This window comes from Phyllobates terribilis, unplaced genomic scaffold, assembly GCF_046119375.1.
Source record: "Phyllobates terribilis strain yellow unplaced genomic scaffold, ASM4611937v1 Scaffold_7__3_contigs__length_470593459, whole genome shotgun sequence".
In the NCBI taxonomy this organism is placed as follows: domain Eukaryota; kingdom Metazoa; phylum Chordata; class Amphibia; order Anura; family Dendrobatidae; genus Phyllobates; species Phyllobates terribilis.
Genome location: NW_027362767.1, coordinates 258,651,451 through 258,664,367, shown reverse-complemented (window position 1 = coordinate 258,664,367; position 12,917 = coordinate 258,651,451). Strand labels below are relative to the sequence as shown.

At 44.9% G+C, this 12,917-nt stretch overlaps 1 protein-coding gene across 4 annotated transcripts in view; it reads right to left on the bottom strand.

The window, feature by feature from the left end:
- The window catches only part of SYN1 (synapsin I), a 94,201-nt gene extending 81,581 nt beyond the window's left edge, over nt 1–12,620 (bottom strand). For 3 of the 4 annotated variants that reach the window (XM_073640458.1, XM_073640454.1, XM_073640457.1), the window contains exon 1: nt 11,895–12,619. In XM_073640458.1, the coding sequence (XP_073496559.1) occupies nt 11,895–12,205 (311 nt within the window). In that variant the 5' untranslated portion in view covers nt 12,206–12,619. Of the gene's footprint in view, nt 1–11,894 lie in introns of all 4 variants that reach the window. The other variant, XM_073640456.1, reaches the window with a different exon arrangement.
- Nucleotides 12,621–12,917: the final 297 nt, after the last annotated feature.

The window sequence follows — 12,917 nt, the reverse complement described above, 5'->3', positions numbered from 1 at the left end:
GGGAGAATTACAGAGGTCTTGAAGAAGAAGGGGCAACACTGCAAATATTGACTTGCTGCATTAACTCATTCTAACTGTCAATATAACCTATTGGTACTCATAATATGATTGCAATTATATTTCTGTATGTGATATAAACATCAGACAAACACTAATAAAAACCAGAGGCCAGCAGATCATGTGAAAATATAATTTTGGTGTCATTCTCAAAACTTTTGGCCATGACTGTATATAGGAGTAGTATTATAGTAGTTATATTCTTGTACATTGGGGGCAGTATTATAGTAGTCATATTCTTGTACATAGGGTGCAGTATTATAGTAGTTATATTCTTGTGCATAGGAGCAGTATTATAGTAGTTATATTCTTGTACATAGGGGGTAGTATTATAGCCGTTATATTCTTGTACATAGGGGGCAGTATTATAGTAGTTATATTCTTGTATATAAGGGCACTATTATACTAGTTATATTCTTGTACAAAGGGGACAGTATTATAATAGTTATATTCTTGTATATAGAAGGCAGTATAATAGTTATATTCTTGTACATAGGAGCAGTATTATAGTAGTTATATTCTTGTACATAGGGGGCAGCATTATAGTAGTTATATTCTTGTACATAGGGGGCAGTATTATAGTAGTTATATTCTTGTACATAGGGGGAGTAATATAGTAGTTATATTCTTGTACATAGGAGGCAGTGTTATAGTAGTTATATTCTTGTACATAGGGGCAGTATTATAGTAGTTATATTTTTGTACATAGGGACAGTATTATAGTAGTTATATCTTGTACACTGAGGGCAGTATCATAGTAGTTATATTCTTGTACATAGGGGGCAGTATTATAGTAGTTATACTCTTGTACATAGGGGCAGTATTATAGTAGTTATATTCTTGTACATAGGGGGCAGTATTATAATAGTTATATTCTTGTACATAGGGGGCAGTATTATAGTAGTTATATTCTTGTACATAGGAGCAGTATTATAGTAGTTATAATCTTGTACATAGGAGCAGTATTATAGTAACTATATTCTTGTACATAGGGGCAGTATTATAGTAGTTATATTCTTGTACATAGGAGCAGTATTATAGTAGTTATTTTGTTGTACATAGGGGGCAGTATTATAGTAGTTATATTATTGTACATAGGGGCAGTATTATAGTAGTTATATTCTTGTACATAGGGGCACTATTATAGTAGTAATATCTTGTACATTGGGGCAGTATTATAGTAGTTATATTCTTGTACATAGGGGGCAGTATTATAGTAGTTATATTCTTGTACATAGGGGGCAGTATTATAGTAGTTATATTCTTGTACATAGGGGCAGTATTATAGTAGTTATATTCTTGTACATAGGGGGCAGTATTATACTAGTTATATTCTTGTACATAGGGGGCAGTATTATAGTAGTTATATTCTTGTACATAGGGGCAGTATTATAGTAGTTATATTCTTGTACATAGGGGGCAGTATTATAATAGTTATATTCTTGTACATAGGGGGCAGTATTATAGTAGTTATATTATTGTACATAGGAGCAGTATTATAGTAGTTATAATCTTGTACATAGGAGCAGTATTATAGTAACTATATTCTTGTACATAGGGGCAGTATTATAGTAGTTATATTCTTGTACATAGGAGCAGTATTATAGTAGTTATTTTGTTGTACATAGGGGGCAGTATTATAGTAGTTATATTATTGTACATAGGGGCAGTATTATATTAGTTATATTCTTGTACATAGGGGCACTATTATAGTAGTAATATCTTGTACATTGGGGCAGTATTATAGTAGTTATATTCTTGTACATAGGGGGCAGTATTATAGTAGTTATATTCTTGTACATAGGGGGTAGTATTATAGCAGTTATATTCTTGTACATAGGGGGCAGTATTATAGTAGTTATATTCTTGGATATAGGGGGCAGTGTTATAGTAGTTATATTCTTGTACATAGGGGGGCAGTATTATAATAGTTATATTCTTGTACAAAGGGGACAGTATTATAATAGTTATATTCTTGTATATAGGAGGCAGTATAATAGTAGTTATATTCTTGTACATAGGAGCAGTATTATAGTAGTTATATTCTTGTACATGGGGGCAGCATTATAGTAGTTATATTATTGTATATAGGGAGCAGTATTATAGTAGTTATATTCTTGTACATAGGGGGAGTAATATAGTAGTTATATTCTTGTACATAGGAGGCAGTGCTATAGTAGTTATATTTTGGTACATAAGGACAGTATTATAGTAGTTATATCTTGTACATTGGGGGCAGTATTATAGTAGTTATATTCTTGTACATAGGGGCAGTATTATAGTAGTTATATTCTTGTACATAGGGGGCAGTATTATAATAGTTATATTCTTGTACATAGGGGCAGTATTATAGTAGTTATATTCTTGTACATAGGAGCTGTATTATAGTAGTTATATTCTTGTACATAGGGGGCAGTATTATAGCAGTTATATTCTTGTACATAGGGGGCAGCAGTATTATAGTAGTTATATTCTTGTACATAGAGGCAGTATTATAGTAGTTATATTCTTGTACATAGGGGCACTATTATACTAGTTATATTCTTGTACATAGGGGACAGTATTATAATAGTTATATTCTTTTACATAGGGGGCAGTATTATAGTAGTTTTATTCTTGTACATAAGAGCAGTATTATAGTAGTTATATTCTTGTACATAGGGGGCAGTATTATAGCAGTTATATTCTTGTACATAGGGGGCAGTTATATAGTAGTTATATTCTTGTATATAGGGGCAGTATTATAGTAGTTATATTCTTTTACATATGGGGCAGTATTATAGTAGTTATATTCTTGTACATGGGAGCAGTAGTATAGTAGTTATATTCTTGTACATAGGGGGTAGTATTATAGTAGTTATATTCTTGTACTTATGGGGCAGTATTATAGTAGTTATATTCTTGTACATAGGGGGCAGCATTATAGTAGTTATATTATTGTACATTGGAGCAGTATTATAGTAGTTATATTCTTGTACATAGAGGGCAGTATTATAGTATTTATATTCTTGTACTTAAGGGCTGTATTATAGTAGTTATGTTCTTGTACATAGGAGCAGTATTATAGTAGTTATATTCTTGTACATAGGAGGCAGTATAATAGTAGTTATATTCTTGCACATAGGAGCAGCATTATAGTAGTTATATTATTGTACATTGGAGCAGTATTATAGTAGTTATATTCTTGTACATAGAGGGCAGTATTATAGTATTTGTAGCGTCGGCGTCCCTGCCTCCTGCTAGGTAGGGACGCCGTTCCCCTCGCCTCTCCGCTCCGTGCCCGGCGTCTTCCTCCCGCTCTGCTGGCAGCGCGCGCTGCTTCCCGGGCACTGTGCTTAGGGCGCGCGCGCTCCCCCTCTCTTAAAGGGGGCGCGCGCGCCGTCCTAAGGAGTCCCCGGCCAATGGCCGGAGGATCTCACCATATATAAGGCACCTCCTCCAAAATGGAGGTGCCCGAGCAATGTTGTTGCAAAGCCTATCAACTCTGCTTCAGCCCTCAGGTCCCGTTACCAGATACCTGCCAGTTACCTGCCAGATTCCTGATTGATACCTGCCTGATACCTGTCTATCTGCTTGCATTCCTGCGGTCCGACAGTCTGTCTACCAGCACCTTCCAGTCTGTCTATGGATCAGTCTGCCCGCTCACCTGGGAGCGCCCACCTGCTACCTGCCTGCTAGCCTACCTGGAGGCTCTGCCGTCATTTGCCATGACCACCTGCCAGCCAGCCGTGAGACTCTTACCCGCTCACCTGGGAGCGCTCACCTGCTACCTGCCGGCTAGCCTACCTGGAGGCTTAGCCGTCACTTGCTGTGACCACCTGCCTGTCCAGAGACTCTTGCCCGCTCACTTGGGAGCGCCCACCTGCTACCTGCCTGCTAGCCTACCTGGAGGCTTAGCCGTCACTTGCTGTGACCACCTGCCTGTCCAGAGACTCTTGCCCGCTCACCTGGAGCGCCCACCTGCTACCTGCCTGCTAGCCTACCAGGAGGCTTAGCCGTCACTTGCTGTGACCACCTGCCTGTCCAGAGACTCTTGCCCGCTCACCTGGAGCGCCCACCTGCTACCTGCCTGCTAGCCTACCAGGAGGCTCTGCCGTCACTTGCTGTGACCACCTGCCTGTCCAGAGACTCTTGCCCGCTCACCTGGGAGCGCTCACCTGTTACCTGCCTGCTAGCCTACCTGGAGGCTCTGCTGTCACTTGCCGTGACCACCCGCCTGTCAAGAGACTGTTCCCGTCACTTGCCGTGTCCGTTCTGTCCTTCTACCCAGAGACTGTTCTTGTCTCCTGCCTTGCCTACCTTCCCGCCTTCCCTGGGAGCCACCTGCCTCCTTACAAAGACTGCCCCTTTGTATAAATAGCTCAGAGGTTCCACCTCCCAGACCCGTTACAGTATTTATATTCTTGTACTTAAGGGCTGTATTATAGTAGCTATATTCTTGGACATAGGGGGCAGCATTATAGTAGTTATATTCTTGTACATAGGGGCAGTATTATAGTAGTTATATTCTTGTACATAGGGGCAGTATTATAGTAGTCATATTCTTGTACATAGGGAGCAGTATTATAGTAGTTATATTCTTGTACATATGAGCAGTATTATAGTAGTTATATTCTTGTACATAGAGGGCAGTATTATAGTAGTTATATTCTTGTACATAGGAGCAGTATTATAATAGTTATATTCTTGTACATAGGGGGCAGTATTATAGCAGTTATAGTCCGGTACATAGGAGCAATATGATAGTAGTTTTATTCTTGCACACAGGGGCAGTATTATATTAGTTATATTATTATACATAGCGGCAGTATTATAGTAGTTATATTCTTGTAGATAGGGGCAGTATTATAGTAGTTATAGTCTTGTACATAGGGGCAGTATTATATTAGCTATATTTTTGTACATAGGGGCAGTATTATAGTAGTTATATTCTTGTACATAGGGGGCAGTATTATAATAGTTATATTCTTCTACATAGGAGGCAGTATTATAGTAGTTATATTCTTGTACATAGGAGCAGTATTATAGTAGTTATATTCTTGTACACAGAAGCAGTATTATAGCAGATATATTCTTGTACATAGGGGGCAGTATTATAGTAGTTATATTCTTGTATATAGGGGCACTATTATAGTAGTTATATTCTTGTACATAGGGCACAGTATTATAATAGTTATATTCTTGTACATAGGGGGCAGTATTATAGTAGTTATATTCTTGTACATAGGGGGCAGCATTATAATAGTTATATTCTTCTACATAGGGGACAGTATTATAGTAGTTATATTCTTGTATATAGGGGCACTATTATAGTAGTTATATTCTTGTACATAGGGGACAGTATTAAAATAGTTATATTCTTGTACATAGGGGGCAGTATTATAGTAGTTATATTGTTGTACATAGGAGCAGTATTATAGCAGTTATATTCTTGTACATAGGGGGCAGTATTATAGTATTTATATTCTTGTATATAGGGGCACTATTATAGTAGTTATGTTCTTGTACATAGGGGGCAGTATTATAGTAGTTATATTCTTGTACATAGTGGGCAGTATTATAATATTTACATTCTTGTACATAGGGGCTGTATTATAGTAGTTATATTCTTGTACATAGGGGGCAGTATTGTAGTAGTTATATTCTTGTACATAGGGGGCAGTATTATAGTAGTTATATTATTGTACATAGGGGGCAGTATTATAATAGTTATATTCTTCTACATAGGGGACAGTATTATAGTAGTTATATTCTTGTATATAGGGGCACTATTATAGTAGTTATATTCTTGTACATAGGGGACAGTATTAAAATAGTTATATTCTTGTACATAGGGGGCAGTATTATAGTAGTTATATTGTTGTACATAGGAGCAGTATTATAGCAGTTATATTCTTGTACATAGGGGGCAGTATTATAGTATTTATATTCTTGTATATAGGGGCACTATTATAGTAGTTATGTTCTTGTACATAGGGGGCAGTATTATAGTAGTTATATTCTTGTACATAGTGGGCAGTATTATAATATTTACATTCTTGTACATAGGGGCTGTATTATAGTAGTTATATTCTTGTACATAGGGGGCAGTATTATAGTAGTTATATTCTTGTACATAGGGGGCAGTATTATAGTAGTTATATTATTGTACATATGGGCAGTATTATAGTAGTTATATTCTTGTACATAGGGGGCAGTATTATAATAGTTATATTCTTGTACATAGGGGGCAGTATTATAGTAGTTATATTCTTGTACATAGGGGGCAGTATTATAGTAGTTATATTCTTGTACATATCCGCAGTATTATAGTAGTTATATTCTTGTACATAGGGGGCAGTATTATAATAGTTATATTCTTGTACATAGGGGTAGTATTATAGTAGTTATATTCTTGTACATAGGGGCAGTATTATAGTAGTTATATTCTTGTACATAGGGGCAGTATTATAGTAGTTATATTTTTGCACATAGGGGGCAGTATTATAGTAGTTATATTCTTGTACTTAGGAGCAGTATTATAGTAGTTATATTATTGTACATAGAGGGCAGCATTATAGTAGTTATATTCTTGTACATAGGAGCAGTATTATAGTAGTTATATTCTTGTACATAGGAGCAGTATTATAGTAGTTATATTCTTGTACATATGGGCAGTATTATAGTAGTTATATTCTTGTACATAGGGGGCAGTATTATAATAGTTGTATTCTTGTACATAGGGGGCAGTATTATAGTAGTTATATTCTTGTACATAGGGGGCAGCATTATAGTAGTTATATTATTGTACATGGGAGCAGTATTATAGTAGTTATATTCTTGTACATAGGGGGCAGTATTATAGTAGTTATATTCTTGTACATAGGAGACAGTATTATAGTAGTTATATTCTTGTACATAGGGGGCAGTATTATAGTAGTTATATTCTTGTACATAGGAGCAGTATTATAGTAGTTATATTCTTGTACATAGGGGGCAGTATTATAGTAGTTATATTCTTGTACATATGGGCAGTATTATAGTAGTTATATTCTTGTACATAGGGGCAGTATTATAGTAGTTATATTCTTGTACATAGGAGCAGTATTATAGTAGTTATATTCTTGTACATAGGGGCAATATTATGGTACTCATATTATTGTACATAGGGGCAGTATTATAATAGTTGTATTCTTGTACATAGGGGGCAGTATTATAGTAGTTATATTCTTGTACATAGGGGGCAGCATTATAGTAGTTATATTATTGTACATGGGAGCAGTATTATAGTAGTTATATTCTTGTACATAGGGGGCAGTATTATAGTAGTTATATTCTTGTACATAGGAGACAGTATTATAGTAGTTATATTCTTGTACATAGGGGGCAGTATTATAGTAGTTATATTCTTGTACATAGGAGCAGTATTATAGTAGTTATATTCTTGTACATAGGGGGCAGTATTATAGTAGTTATATTCTTGTACATATGGGCAGTATTATAGTAGTTATATTCTTGTACATAGGGGCAGTATTATAGTAGTTATATTCTTGTACATAGGAGCAGTATTATAGTACTTATATTCTTGTACATAGGGGCAATATTATGGTACTCATATTATTGTACATAGGGGCAGTATTATAGTAGATGCAAGGTTCTGGTCATTGCCACGTCCCCTGTGTTTCTGACCTTCCTCAGACCCTCAATCTCCCATTCTCCGTACTCTTTTGCTTTAAGTCCATAAATTCCCTGTCCTGCCGTCTGTCCATAATATACAATTAATGCCCTCTATGTTTGACCTTTGATCTTCTCCTCCCTCTTCCCATCCATACCCTCGATCTTTACTGTTCCAACTCCTATCATCTCCTCATGTTACTCCAAGATCCTTGATCTGCCCATAGACATTAGATGACCGCTGTCCAGAATTGGCCTGACATTGGCTCACAGAGCTGCTGATCAGCTGATTCCCCAGAACAGAAGCTTTTAGAGAAGAAGATGTCTTGGTGAAACAACCTTGGGAATACACTGAAGACCTCTACAGTCACACATCACGAACATTCCCCTAATCCTTCCCATTCCCTCCTCCAGACTTCCACATAGCACCACACACCGGCTGCTGCGGCCACTAGACCCTCAGATTGAGTACCAGGTTGCTGCAATTAGTTTATGCACATCATTGACCAAAGGAGACGAGGCCATCTGCTCATCTTCAATGGTTATTAGCTAAAAGGATTCCAGCTCTAGTTCATGCCTCTGGCTGCAAAGTGACCGCACGCCGGGAGAGATGGGGGTGATATTCCCAATGATGTGATACACCACGCATGCTCAAGGGGTTCAGTATAGTCTGTGATATCAGAGCACATGTCACATATCTACTGCATTACCAGTAAGCTGACCGGACAAGCACCAACAGAGCCAGCCTAGGACACCATTGAGCCCCATGCTTATAGGTAAAAGAGCAAAGAGGGTGCATCGCTCACTAACAATCGCCTAGCACAGGCAGGAGTGAGACCCCCCATGAATCAAACACTGATGAAACAGCAAAGCTCTAGGCCTAATGTCCCCCCCAATCCTGAAACCTGCCCTTTTTACAGGGAGTCCGTTAGCAGGATCAACCCTTCTAAGCTGTCTCATGTACATATTAAAAAAAATGTGGATTTCTCTGGAATAAGACATCAGATCAGATATCAAGGTATCATTTTATTTGGTTTCCTATGACCTGCAGGCCCATATAGACGGCTTAGGAGGGTAGATCCTACTGACAGATTCCCTTTAAGTCACGCTGCCCTTCCTTAGAGGAGCTATCCAGTGCTGGTTGAGCAGTGCCGATGCCGTTATGACCCCATATGTCTCCTGAGTCGTGTGCACAATTAGCAGGTATCATGTACATGTCCTGCTCATTAGAAAGCATGATACCTGTCTATTGCACAAGAATCTCAGCATGTATGTGGGGTCATGATGACGTAGACACAGCTCACCTCTGACGTTGAAGTGACAGATGCCGGATAACTCCAGTAAGTCACCCCAATACCATCACCCCCTCAAGTCATCACAAAGCCATGCACTTTCCAAAGTCACTGCTCAAGCTTGCCGTTTTCTCTACGCCCTGCCCTTTCACAAGTCAGCTAATACCCTCTCCTTCTTTAAGTCATCCCTAAACCTTACCGTTCTTTAAAGGGGACACCTGACTCCAGTTACTTCCACATCAGAGGTGAGCGGGATCGATGACATTACGACCCCACATACCTACAAAGATGCACAATCAGTAGATGTGTGGGGTCGTAAAATCATCAGCACCACTCACCTCCGATGTGACTGGCACTTGAAAACTTCTTTAAGTCACCTTGCCATTCATCAAATCACCCCTATACCCTGGCCCTACCGAAGTAAGCCAAGACCTTGCACATCTCAACCAGTCACTGTTCTTCCTTATCTCACCTTCCACCTCCTGCCCTTCCCAATCTCACCTCAATGCCCTTATGACCCTCCTTCATCCTCATGCCCCTCTTGTCCCCTCCCTTTATACTCTTCTCACACTCCACGCCTTCTTGTTCTCTGCCCCTCTTGCCCACTGACCTCTGTATCCAAAATCTCCCTTGCCATGCCCCTCTTTGTCCTCTGCCAATAATACCCCAGTTCTCCCTCCCATTGCTAATCTTGTCCCATGCCCTCTATACCCCGGTCCTCTCTCCCCATGCTCCTCTGGTCCCCTGCCTTCTACACTCCAGTCCTCACTCCCCCTGCCTCTTTTTTCCGTTGCCTGGATAGCCCCGTCGGCCCTCTTGTCCCCATGTCCCTCTATCACTCTGTACTCCCTCTTGTAACATGGTCCTTCTCACCCTCCAAGCCCCTCTTGTGCCCGATTCTCCCTCTTGTCCCATGTTCTCCATCCGGCCCTCTATCCCGATGTCTTCCATATATTGTGCTGTCTTCCCTCTATCCCCAGTCCTCCCTCTTGTCTCCTGCCCTCCAAGGCTCTCTCTTTTCCGGTCCTCCTTTTCCCTGGTCTTGTCATCCCTCTCCCCAGTCCTCTTCTACTCTTCCTTGCCGATCCCTGTGCTCACCAGTCCATGTGCGGCTCGTCCACCACAAGAAGAACTTTGGCCCCTCTCTCCCCTTCCTCCCTTTTGTCCCCTGCCGTCTGTCCCTCTCCCCGGTCCTCTCCTCTCTCTTGTCCCTCTCCCCAGTCCTACCCCCTCTCCCCGATACTGTACTACCTCCTGGACCCTCCTCTCCCCGGTTCCCCCTCCTTCCCCGTTCCTCTCTAGTCCTCTCCACCTCGACCCGGTCCTGTGCTCCCTCCTGGACCCTCCTCTCCCCGGTCCTCTCTTCTCTCTAGTCCTCCCCACCTCTCCCCGGTCCTCTACTTCCTTTCTGGACCCACCTCTCCCTGTTCCTCTCCTCTCTCTAGTCCTCCCCACCTCTCCCCGGTCCCCCACCTCCCCAATCCTCTCCTCCCTCCTGGATCCCTCTCCCCATTCTCCCCCACCTCTCCCCGATCCTTTCCTCCCCCCTGGACCCCCTCTCACCTGTGCTCCCCACCTCTCTCAGATGCTGTCCTCCCTCCTGGACCCCACCCCCTCGTGCTCCCCACCTCTCCCTGGTCCTGTCCTCCCTCCTGGACTCCCTCTCCCTGGTCCTCCCTCCTGGACCCCCCCTCTCCACGGTCCTCCCCACCTCTCCCTGGTCATGTCCTCCCTTCTGGACCCCCCTTTCCCCGGTTCCCCCTCCTTCCCTGGTCCTCTCTTCTCTCTAGTTCTCTCCACCTCTCCCCGGTCCTGTGCTCCCTCCTGGATCCCCCTCTCCCCGGTCCTCTTTTCTCTCTAGTCCTCCCCACCTCTCCCCGGTCCTCTACTTCCTTTCTGGACCCACCTCTTCCCGGTCCTCCCCCTCCCCGGTCCTCTCCTCCCTCCTGGATCCCCCTCACCCCGGTGCTCCCCACCTCTCCCCGGTCCTGTCCTCCCTCCTGGACTCCCTCTCCCCGGTTCTCCCCCACCTCTCCCTGGTCCTCTTCTCCCTCCCTCCTGGACCTCCTCTTCCCTGTGCTCCCCACCTCTCCCCGGTCCTGTCCTCCCTCCTGGACCCCCTCTCTCCGGTCCTCTCCTCCCTCCTGGACCCCCTCTCCCCGCTCCTCTCCTCCCTCCTGGACCCCCTCTCCCCGGTCCTGTCCTCCCTCCTGGACCCCCTCTCCCTGGTCCCCCCCCTCTCCTCCCTCTTGGACTCCCTCAGCCCGGTCCTCTTCCCCTCTCCTCCCTCCTGGACCCCCTTTCCCCGGTCCTCCCCACCTTTCCCCGGTCCTCTCCTCCCTCCTGGACCCCCTCTCCCCGGTCCTGTCCTCCCTCCTGGACACCCTCTCCCCGGTTCTGTCCTCCCTCCTGGACCCTCTGCCCAGTCCTCCTCCCCTCTCCTCCCTCCTGGACTCCCTCTTCCCAGTCCTCCCTACCTCTCCCAGGTCCTGTCCTCCCTCCTGGACCCCCTCTCCCCGGTCCTATCCTCCCTCCTGGACTCCCTCTCCCCGGTCCTCCCCACCTCTTCCCTGTCCTCTCCTCCCTCCTGGATCCCCTCTCCCCGGTCCTGTCCTCACTCCTGGACCCCCTCTCCCCAGTCCCCCCTCCTCGCCTCCCTTCTGGACCCCCTCTGCCCGGTCCTCCTGCCCCCTCCTCCCTCCTGAAGCCCCTCTGCCCGGTCCTCCTGCCCCCTCCTCCCTCCTGGACCCCCTCTCCCCGGTCCTCCTCACCTCTCCCCGGTCCTCCTCACCTCTCCCCGGTCCTCTCCTCCCTCCTGGACCCCCTCTCCCGGTCCTCCTCACCTCTCCCCGGTCCTCTCCTCCCTCCTGGACCCCCCTCCCCGGTGCTCACCAGTCCGTGTGCGGCTCGTCCACCACCAGCAGCACTTTGGCCCCTCTGGACGCCGCCCCGGACACGCCGCCGGCCGCGGTGGACACCTGCTCGCTGAGGGCGGCCGTTGTCTGCTTCACCGCATTGGAGAGTGATGAGAAGAAGCCGCCACCGCCGCCGGTGCTGGGCTCCGGGGACACGGCCGGCGGTACTGGGGACACGACGGGTGGCGGAGCTTGCGGCTCCGGCCGCTGGAGGTCGCTCATGTAGCCGTTGGGCAGATTTGCCATGAAGTTACTGTCCGACAGGCGGCGCCGTAGGTAATTCATCATGCGCCCGGTACTCGCTCCGCTCCCGGTACCAGTAAGGGCCGGTCAGTCACCGGAGACCGCGGGGGTGTGCTGTGCCGGCAGGAGCGGGGTCACGGCTACGTCTGCAGGCACCGGTCCACTCTGCTCCCGTCGGTGACCAATCTGGTAAAAGACGAGATCCGGTCACTACAGCGCTGCTAACAGTCCCTGTGCACCGGTCCAGGCAGCGAGGGACAGAGCCACAGAGCCGTGAGACCGGTGAACCGCCAGCTGCTCCGGCCGCTCTGCTCGCTGCTCTTCAGTCTGTCTCCTCGGCGACCGAGCGAGATCAGCATCTTCATCCCTGCCCCCCGTCACTTGGTCTCGTCCCTCGGACTCTTCCCCCCGTGTGTGGTCATGGAATAGTCATTAACTGCAAGTAACTACAGAGCTAGAATGTACCAAGCGGAAAAATAGGGGCGACGGGGCGGGGGTGGTGATTCCCCTGCATCCCTCCCTCTATGCTGCGGGTAAATGGTGCAGTCCGGTACCCAAAGGAAGAAGCAGCTAAGCAATGATGGAGAGAAGAGCGGAGAGGAGAGACGGGAGCTGGAGAGAGGAGAGGAGAGACCTGGCTGTAGAGAGGAGAGACGGGAGCTGGAGAGAGGAGAGGAGAGACCTGGCTGTAGAGAGGAGAGTCAGGAACTGGAGAGAGAAGCGGAGAGGAGAGACAGGAGCTAGAGAGAGGAGAGGA